General features: G+C 53.7%; 1 protein-coding gene across 1 annotated transcript; it reads left to right on the forward strand.

Annotated features, from left to right (window-relative positions):
- Positions 1-730: 730 nt before the first annotated feature.
- On the forward strand, positions 731-9,616 carry NCLIV_024510 (Ubiquitin carboxyl-terminal hydrolase, related; the record flags this gene model as incomplete). Its single annotated transcript, XM_003882646.1, has 21 exons — positions 731-843; positions 1,426-1,627; positions 1,928-2,167; positions 2,495-2,871; positions 3,064-3,292; positions 3,637-3,813; positions 4,325-4,642; positions 4,976-5,063; positions 5,615-5,742; positions 6,319-6,387; positions 6,724-6,996; positions 7,118-7,208; positions 7,481-7,746; positions 7,899-8,060; positions 8,174-8,340; positions 8,442-8,546; positions 8,796-8,845; positions 8,943-9,010; positions 9,123-9,223; positions 9,410-9,450; positions 9,555-9,616. The coding sequence occupies 21 exons, from the start codon at positions 731-733 to the stop codon at positions 9,614-9,616; spliced, it is 3,327 nt and encodes a 1,108-aa protein (XP_003882695.1).
- Positions 9,617-10,220: the final 604 nt, after the last annotated feature.

The following is a 10,220-nucleotide window of genomic DNA, read 5'->3' on the forward strand; positions in this document are numbered from 1 at the left end:
GTCGCGATTTTTCTAGAAACCCCGTTTCTCGCGTTTTTTCTCTTTTTCCGCACACCTACACGACGTCGGAAACACGCAGCGCCTCGGAACGCTCCGAAACTCCGGCGACCACACTTTTTCCCCTGTAGATATATCGTTTTGCTCCCAGTTCCACCGGGAATCGAGGACGCGAGGAAATATGCAGCGGGGCGTATCTACAGCTCTCTGTCGCGTGCCGATCTCTCCTCGAGCTTGTCTGCGTGTAAAAGTTTTTCTTTTGTGTTCCTCGCTCGGGTGAAGGAACTGCCGCGGTACGCAGCCCTCGGCTGTCTTGTCAAATGCGGCGTTTTTCCAGAAAGGTGAAAACTTCCCGTCTGCTCGGATCGTGCTCCCTTTTTCGCCCCCTGGCCCTCTGCGCGCAGTTGATCCCAAAAGCGAGGTCGATCTCTCCAAGATGCTCTCTGGTCTCGTCTCGATCGAACGCGAGGAGTAAACCGCGTTCTTCCCTTCTTGCCACGCAAGACCACTGAGGCTCGCCGGAAACCTCTCGGAACTCGGGCGAGAAAAAACGGCACGACCAGGGACGAGACCGGGAAAAGACGCGACCAAGACGAAAGAGAAAGAGCGAAGACGAAAGAGAAAGAGCGAAGACGAAAGAGAAGGAGAGAAGACGAAAGAGAAAGAGAGAAGACGAAAGAAAAGGAGAGAAGACGAAAGAGAAAGAGACAAGACCGAGAAGAAGAGAGGAAAGATGGACTGGCAGTCGGCGACGAGGAAGAAGGCCTGCGTCACGCAGGACGACGCGAAGCCCATTTGGGAAAAGTTCTCGGATCCGATGATGGTTCAGACGGAGGACGAAACTTGGTGAGCTTCCGGGAACGGACACGTGAGAAACTGAAGCAGCCGATCCCCTGTGAAGACGTCTTCCTTTTTGGTCCCGTGTTTGCTCTTTGAGACTGTCCCGGGGTATATAGGAAACGACGCTCAAGAAAAGAGAAGCAGAGAGAGAGACAGGTCGTCACCACGCTGCGATGACAGCACGCGTGAAAAAAAATCACAAGCACCCGTCCTCAATTGTCTCAAAACATGTCAACTTACGCCTCACGTATTTACATTTACACTTACGGACGTAGGCACGTTTCCAACAATGGGTTTCCGATGCTCTTTGATAAACATGCATAGGCCTGTAGTAACGATCTAGCACCGCGCCTCCTTTTGTGCCGATGGGGGCGCGGCTTCTCTGGGGCCCTGCTGTCCCCGTCGGTGGAGCGCGGGCATCTCTTTCTTTAGAGGCGGTCTTGAGTCGCCCCTGCTTGCCCCTAGCCGGTAAAAGCCGTCACAGAATGCAGAGAGGAGACAGGAGGCGAGAGGGATGCACAACCTCCCGTGTGTGTGCAATTGCATGGAATATGTTTCGATTTCCAAAGATGGGATTTCTCTGCTCAGGTACGTTGTGGACCGAGAATTCCTCGGCAACCTGCAACTCCTGGCGACCTACGGGACATCGGAGGATCCTGAAAACGCTGGACTATCTGCCCAGGACTTGCCGCTGAAAATTGAGAACAAACCGCTACTGAGCGCTGCCAGCAGAGACAAACCGCGAGCAACAAAAACCACCCTTCTCGACGACTCAGTCGCATACGCTCAAGTAAAGAAAATGCAAAGAGGGCGATCCACGAGACGTCTCTTACCCCACACATGCATATCTATATACATTATGTATATTTATATACATGTAATTGTATGTAGATGTATATGTCAGCATGCACCACTCATGTATGTTTGTCTCTTGCCTGTACTTACCTATGTAGATTTATAGTACATGTGCGTGCATCAGCATATAGCATCTCTCTATACATCTGCGTATATTTAGATATATCTACATATGCACATCTTTTAGTATATATGCATTACTGCGCGTCGCGTTGAATGCATGATTTTTTTACAGGGCGAGCGTTTCGAAGTGGTGAACGAAGAGTTCTGGCGCCTGCTGATGCAGCACTTTGAGGTGGACATCGAAGTCCCTCGTCGAGTGTACCGTGACGGCCAGCGGCTGAAAGTCGAGATACAGCCCTTGCTTTTGGGTGTCTATACAGCTGAGAACGCGGACCTCGCAGAGAGTGACTGTGTTCACGTCGGAAATCTCGTTTTCTCGCACGGCGACACGGTTGAAGAAGCGCGAAGAAAGGTCAGGCGCCGTTCCAACTCGGCAGACGTCTACTCCACACACACACACACACACACACTCTGGCCACAACTCGTTGTGCTAAGGGGACAGCTAAGCTGCATTATCCCTTGCATCCGCAGTTCAGCACATGTTGAGAACCTCTAAGCCTGCCTTTCACGGCAAGGATGTGTGCTCTGTCCACTTTTTAGTTCTCAACTTGCCGTTCCTCGATCTGGAAACGGAGTTGCCTGGCAGCAGCCTTCGCCGCAGTTCCCCAGCGTTTTTCGCCTCTCTTTCTCCTTTTTCGCACTCCTCGGCGTGCCTTCGTCTCCACGCATTTGCTTCCAGGTGCTTGACTTGGTGCACAACGAGACGTGGACGGTCTTGGCAGGTTTCCTGGGAGAGGGCGCGAAGCGTCCGGCGCACCTTCGGCTGCTGTGTACAGACACCGGGCGTCCTCGGACGCTCGGCGAAGCAGGCGTCGACACCGAGATGGTTTTCCTCGCTCTTCCCCCACAGGCCGCGGAGGCGCTCCTCGCGAAGGCACTCCTCGCGAAGGCGCTGCCTCTCCCGGCCCCGGACATGCCCAGCGAGACAGATGAGAGGCGGAGTGAGAGTCCGCGCGTGAACGGGCTGCACAGCGAAGACGAGCGCGAGGGTGGAGCTGTCGGAGCCTCGCGCACGGAGAAACGCAGACCCCTGCCGCTTCCCTGGGAACCTGCGAGGTCGAGTGCCGGGGAGCGGTCTCCAGAGTCGCCGCAGCTAGTGCAGGACAGAGACGTCGAGGAGGGCGTGAACAGTCAACCGCACCTCAGGCCGAGGTTCTTCCCGTCGCCTGGAAGCCTCGAACTGTCCCCGTCGCGCGAAGACGAGGACGCGAGTCATCGCCCTTGGAGTCGCGATGCTCGCGGAGACAGGCCAGGCGCGCTCGAGGGAAACCTCGACGAAATGTTCGCGTCTGGCGGCGTCTGCGGCCTCGCAAACTTGGGGAACACCTGCTTCCTCAACTCCGCCGTCCAGTGCCTCTCGAAAGTCCTCCCCCTGTCCTACTACTTCCTCAGCGGGCGTTTCGTCGCCGACATCAACGAGGAAAATGTCATGGGCACGCAAGGCCGCCTCGCTAGGGCCTATCACGCGACGCTGCGGGTAAGCCGGGAAGAAAAGAGAGTCCGCCTGTGAGTCGCAAATGCGATGACGCACAGCCGAAAACGTAGGAGGTTTCTCTTTGCATCGAGAGATACGCACATATAGAGTCGAGAAAACCCCCGTACATGCATGCCCAAAAATGATTCTGCCCAGGGGCATACATATGCATATATAGGCATATATACGCATATACATGCATACATGTATATACACTCATATGTATATATGTCCGCCGATGTCAGTTTGTTCAGTGGAGACGGGTCGGGGTGTCGAGTGAGTTGGGCGGAAAACGTGCGCTCAGGGTTTCGTTTTTCGTTTGCTTTCGCCTGTCTGTGTCTCTTTAGGATATGTGGTTTGGAGGCGACTCGCCTCTCGCGCCGCGCGACCTGAAGGCGGCTGTGGGGCGCGTGCGCGAAGAGTTCCTGGGCTACAACCAGCAAGACTCGCAAGAGTTGATTGCCTTTCTGCTCGACGGCCTCCACGAGGACCTGAACCGCATCAAGAAGAAGCCGTACTACGAGGTGAGAGGGAAGGGACACGCCTGTGAATGCCACAGATTTCCACTAATCTGCCTTATGCTTCCGGCCCGAGTTCCTGCTGCGCCAGGGAAAGGCACACAACAGAGTGGCACACGGCTCACAAGAGCTCAAGAGAAAAGCAAAGAAAAGTGCAAAACACAGTCAGAGCGTCTTCCGAACCCCTCAAAACACCTACTGTTCTGCCTAATATTTATCTATGTATATATATGTCTAATATATATATATATATATATATATATATGAACATGTAGGCAGATAGGTCTGGTGTTTCGTGTTTTTTTGTCTTTTGTAAGTGGACAGCTCTGCCAGCGAGCGACCATTCACGCCTTTTTGGAGTGTCCCTTTTTAGGTGTGTGGGGAGGGACAGCTCAGCGCGCTTCCCTCTTTTCCTGCGTTTTTCGGCAGCCGCGCCACAGAGAGTCAACCGCCTTGTGCCGCATCTTCCGTTTGTGTTTTTCACGTTTTTTCTGTTTTTTTTCTTCCTTCTGCGCAGTCAAAGATCGAAGGGGGCCCGGAGAAGTCGGACGCGGAAGTTGCGGAGCTTTCGTGGCAGCGCCACAAGGAAATCAACGATTCAGTGATTGTGGATTTGTTTCAAGGCCAGTATCGCTCGCGTCTGGAGTGTCCTGCATGCGGGAAAATCTCGGTGACGTTCGATCCCTTCATGTATCTCTCTCTCCCCGTCCCTCCCGAGTGGCGTCACCAAGTTGTCTTCACCCTTGCCGTTGATTCCCGGCGGCCCGAAGCCTTCTGCTTCCAGCGCGCCTTCCCAGGAAACCTCGACTACGCCAAGGCCAAACAAGTTTGCCTCGTGAGCACGTTTCCTCCAAGAAAACTCAGTTGCCTTTCCCCGTGGGCCTTTACGCTTCTGCTTTGTCGGAGATGCCGAACGTCTGAGCAGGGATTTAGGTCTCGATCCTGTTCCCTGTAAATGGGGCGAGACAGGCGCGGAGCATAGGCGCAGCATCTGAACTTCAAAGTTTAGGCAGATGCTGCCACGCCTGTCAAGTCGTGCGCTCGGCGCGCGCGTCGTGGCGGGGCCTCGAACCTCCGTGTGGACCTGTGATTCACCAAATCCTACCCCGTCGCAGAGGAGGTGGTCTCTGCAACTCTGCACGTCTTTCCGTGCGTTGGTGACTCTCAGGACATTGTTGCTCGGCTCCTCTCGGATGCTTCGACGCAAACACTCGGCGCCGAGGAAAAGGAAACCTTGCGGTCGAGCGTCTTGTCGAGTACGTTTATCTGCTTTTTCCACTGTTGAGAGGCTTCAACGCTTCCTTTTTATGCTGGCCGTCTCTGGTCTGTCCTCAAGGCTTTGTGCGTCCCATTCTCTACCGCCTGATCTTCTCAGAGTGCACAGGCACATCCCAGCATGTAGTTGCGCCTCTCTTATACTTATGTATATATTTATCTACGCATATATATATATATATATATATACATATTTAAGTAAATTGGTGGGTAGCGTTGCGAAGGATGGTGGGAATGATATGGATAACGGGACTGTTTTTGAGTGTTCGGGGTTCAGGGGAGCCGCGAAGGTCCGCGACTGAGGAGTGGGAACAGAAACGGAGAGGCTTACGCTCTCGTGATGCAGCTTGTCTGTTTCGCAACAGGGCTCTCCCTCCACGCCACGGTCTGTGTCCGAGTGTTTTGGAGTTTTTTTCTGCGATGACCGCCTTGCGTCACTTTTGCTCGGAAGTCTCGTGTCTCTTCTGGTTTTCTGTCTCTCATTTGCTGGTTTCTCTGCTGTTTTGCTGTCTCTCCCATCGTTCCTTCTCAGACGTCCAGTTGAAGGATCTCTCGCAGCTCAGTGCCGACAACGTTCTCATGCTCGCGAAGAACAGGGAAGACCTCGCAGGGGTCTACCTGTCGGACGTGAACGCGAAGGTTTTCACTGCCGCGGACACTGTAAGCTTCTGTCTGTCGGCGTTTGGTTTCGTAAAACGTGTGTTGATGGGTTTGATTTCAACGGATGCGCCTCTCCTTCTAAAAGTTCTCTACCTTCCGGGGGAAACGTGCTTTTGAGGACGCGATGGGCAAGGCGAAATGCGCTCTGAAGGAATAAGATGAGCGTGTGCACGGCGGCCGTTTCGACGAGTGAGAAGCGACCTATACGTGGGCATTGGCTCTCAGTTGCACGCCCGTGCCTCTCCATCTTTCGAAAGCCGCCATCCCGCACGTCGACGGTTAGTCCTTTTACAGAGGGGTTGCGCGTCTAATCTTTGCGACGCGCATCTTCGCGCCCTCCACGGACAGCGTCCACACCCGTCTGTAAGGACGACGACTCGGAGGCATCCAGCAGTTGCTCCACATCGAAATCCTCCGTGGGGAATCGCGAGCGGAAAGCGTTTTGAGGAGGTTCTCACGGTTCATACGCGAGGCCGTGTTGCCGTTTCCAGCGTGTGTCTGAATCGTCGCGTGGACAGGCATTTTTTCAAGGCAAGGCTTGTCGCCCATCTCTCCTTGTGGCGTTTGCTTTTTCAGGTGAGGTACAGGTTCGATAGAAAACCTTCGCACATCTTTGCGTGGCTGATGCCAGCGCGAATCGTCCAGGTGAGGACCAACAAGAAACGGATCGCTCGCGTTTTGCCAAAGACAGTGCCGGCAAGCGCCGCGATGATCCTCAAAGCTGTTGAATGCGTTGTGTTTGTTTGCGACTGGACGCGTGCCCCAGAGAAACGCAGATCTCCAGTCGACGATTTGTCGCGGTTGTAGAGTTGCGTCGAGTCACCGCACTGAGGACGTTCGGAGGAGAGTCCTGAGCACCTCGGCGAGACATGCGGGCTTTGCAGTCAGGTCAATATCGAGGGAGGCAGTGTGTGAAGCATCCACCGAGTGTACAGTCTGTTTGGACTCCTTTTGCATTTCTGCGGGCTTTCCCCTCCACAGGAAGTAGAGGCAGGATCCCGAAAGGACTCTGCGAGGGGCGGTGTCGAGGGAACAATGGACGCCCGCCCGGCTGAGTCGACAGCGAGAGGAGACGGCGCTCGAGGATCCCCCGGGCACACGAGCACCGCAGAGACGGAGAAGGCTCCTCCGACGACTGCGGCTGGCGACGGCGAGCCGAGCGAAGACAGGTGGAAGGCGTTGGGAAATTACACGTCAGGTGACAGCGAGAAGCCCTCTCCAGAAGCAACGTGTCATCGCGTCAAGAAGAGAAGGGTACGTCATGTTAAATACGAAGGCACACGGATGCGTGGAAAAGAGGGGGAAACTCCCAGTTTAAAACAAAATCGCTGATGTGTCACCGCTTCCTCGCACCCGTGCCGTTTCTCTGTTGCAGTCAAACAGTTTCTGCCTTGGCGCGAGAGGCCTTGCCGAGACCGACACAACTTTTGCACTAGTCCTCCCTGTCTTCAGAACGCCTGCTGGAGGTAAGAAAAAAAGAAGACAGCACGTGCAGTCACGGATTAAATTCTTCTTTTTATATATGCATGTATGTGTATGCGTGCATATATGCATATATTGTTGTATTCATATGTTTTTGTGTATAGGGTTTTCCATTGGCAGTTCCTGTCGTGCCGCGGTGTAGCTATGGAAGAAACAGGCTTCCGCGTCGTATCTTCATCATCTAGTGGCAGGACTTGTTTCGGTGTTTCCGTTAGGGGTTTCCCGTCATTGTGTGCGTTTCTCTTTCCAACTTCAGATGTTAGGCCAATCCAGCGGTGTATGCCAGTTTTGTTGCCTGTCGCGGAGGGCGCTACGTGCGAGGAATTTTACAAACAAGTGGAAGGCATCTACCTCTATGGCAACGATGAAGAGAAGTTGGTCTCGCGGCCGGAAGCGAATCAGCCACAGGACGAAGAGGGGAGCCCGCAGGGGCAGTCCCTGATCAATCACGCCGTTGGATTCATTCGGAGCTTCTCAGGGCAGTCGGACCTGGGCGGGGCGCGGCAGATCAAGCTGCTAGTGGTAAGCCGTCCACTCTGGCCGACGGAGTGGGAAGAGAGCGATTTGAAGCTTCCGCAGCGTTTTTTTTTCATTGGGCTTTTCAGAGGGAGCGTACCTTGCGAGGATGTTCGTGCCCGTTGCATGTTTTCGTTCGAGTGTGTGTGTGTTTTCAGCCTCCAGGCTTTCGCGTTCAGGAAGCGCAGAAAAGCGTCATCAGTCAGGGCGTTAATCTGTTGGCGAACGGCATTGGAGGGAAGGCGAGTAACCAGCCGCGGCCACTGCCAATGGACAACCAGCTTGTGTCGGCGAACCTGCAACCCAAGACGGGAGACTTTGTGAGTGCTTGACTGATTCTCTGATCCGGTTTCTCTGGTGAGAGGAGGCAGTGCTGTCCATGGCAAGCTCCGCATCGAGACGAACGTCTGTGTGGCAGTGCGTTCTCGTGCAGGTGGCCTTACTCTACGCCGACATGGGGACGTTGACGGACAGCGAGAAGGTGGGGCCCCCCGAAGGCATTCGCGTGATGGGGCCTGTGGAGGTGCAACCAAACACGGACATCTCCGATTGCCTACGCCTCTTCTCGGAACAAGAGCGACTGGACATCGAAAATATGTGGTGAGCTGCGAACTCTCAGATTCAGGTTCGTACGCGCTGTTTTCCGCCAGAGCAGCATGCATTGTGCCGTCGCGATTGATTTAAATCTCTTCGTTATGCAGGTACTGCAGCTCGTGCAAGGAGCATGTTCAGGCGTACAAGAAGCTAGACCTATGGAAAATGCCCAAGATTCTAATACTCCATCTGAAGCGTTTTCACAACATCAGGTAAGCACCACTTCCACGAATCCCCCCCCCCGCCGCCCCGCGCATAGAGAGATAAAGCCCTCCTCAATCGCAGTTTTCTGTCCGAAATAGTTCGCTTGCAGGAGTCCCAGGTTTCTACGGAACCGGGGAGGTGGCCGCTTGTGTGGGGCGCATGGACTCTACGGATATCAAAAAGAAAGAGCTTGCTGCAAGGTATGTTTGCCTAAACCGAAGATCAAGTCCGCTCGCTTTCTCTCCGATTTGATGCAGTCGATTTACGCGATCTAAAATCGGCACGAAGGTCACATTCCCGTACAAAGGTACGTCGGTCTCCCGCCGCAAACAGCCACGCAAAAATGCGCCTAAGCTGTCTACTCATCAATTCAGTTCGGGATCATGCTGTGTCATTTTTTGCAGCCGGTGACTACCTGGACATGACCCCGTACATTCTCCCTGAAAGCCTGGAAATGATGCATGCAAAGGATGTGAGTTATGAGATATGTCACTGGTTGCCACGTTGGTTTTACGGCCTGTTCTGTGATATTGTCTGTATTCGACACGCACATTTGTGTGATGTTCATTCTTTTCCTGGTGCAGCAAGGGTTTGCGCCCCTTTACGAGCTGGTGGCGGTGAACGTTCATTCCGGGGAGCTCGGCGGAGGCCACTACTTTGCCTACGCAAAGCTGCGAGGACGGTGGTGAGGTGTCGGTTCTGCCACTCGCTGCCTCAGTTCAGTCACATATTTGCAGGTGCATGCGTGTGCAGTTGCCAGTACCAGGTATCGCACAACGTGTCCTGTCAATCACTCCAACACCAGGTGCGCCTCCGGTCCTCCCTGTGGTCTTGTATATGGCTTTCGGTTGTGTTTGTGCTGCGGATGCAGGTACGACTTCAACGATTCTTGGGTGCAGTCCGTCTCAGAAGGTGAGCTTGCTGTGTGCACGGACACGATACGGTCGTCAACAGCGCGTTGTGGCCATAATGACGAACACATTTGAAATCGGGCTTATGTGTGGTTGCACGTGCAGACTCCTGCCATTCTTCGGACGCGTACATGCTTTTCTACCGGCTCAAGCAGGACGAATCCTAGTGGGGATGTCAAAATCCGATGCGCTAAGGGTCAGGCCCAGTGACTACGTCTTAAAGGGCTTCTGCACTTGCTCCGTCAACTCCTGCTGGAGTTAGCAGTCATCTCGTGCGTTAACATTTGTGGGGCTCATGTTGGTCAAAAACTCAGACAGGTTGAAGCGACTCATTCGTTTCCCATATGAAGCATACAAAACAGGCCGCACCAAATAAACTGGGCCGTCACGTTTCCAGCACTACCACACCGATGTCACCAGATTACCGCAACTCTTCTTGCTGCGGTTTCACTGATGCACTCCTCACAAACGTGATAGCTCTTAAGTACCAACCGCTGTTTGCGGACTCGATTCCGTTGTTGTTGCTCCCCTTAAATTCCTCATGCTGCCCAGTCACCTGCATTTCTACTTCACCACCCTCATTGGTCTGTCAAACGGGATATAGTGACGCATCGACTCCTCTTGCCAACCGTATAGTCTCAAATGCCACTTACCAGATGCCCAGAATGTATTGCCGCTCTGCATATAGAGGAAATCGGGCTGTACACCTCTGAGGAAGAAATATTTTCATGTTCAGGAATGCGGGAGGTTGGCAGTTCGCGGAATAACGAG

Source organism: Neospora caninum, chromosome VIIb (genome assembly GCF_000208865.1).
Source record: "Neospora caninum Liverpool complete genome, chromosome VIIb".
Classification (NCBI taxonomy): Eukaryota; Apicomplexa; class Conoidasida; order Eucoccidiorida; family Sarcocystidae; genus Neospora; species Neospora caninum.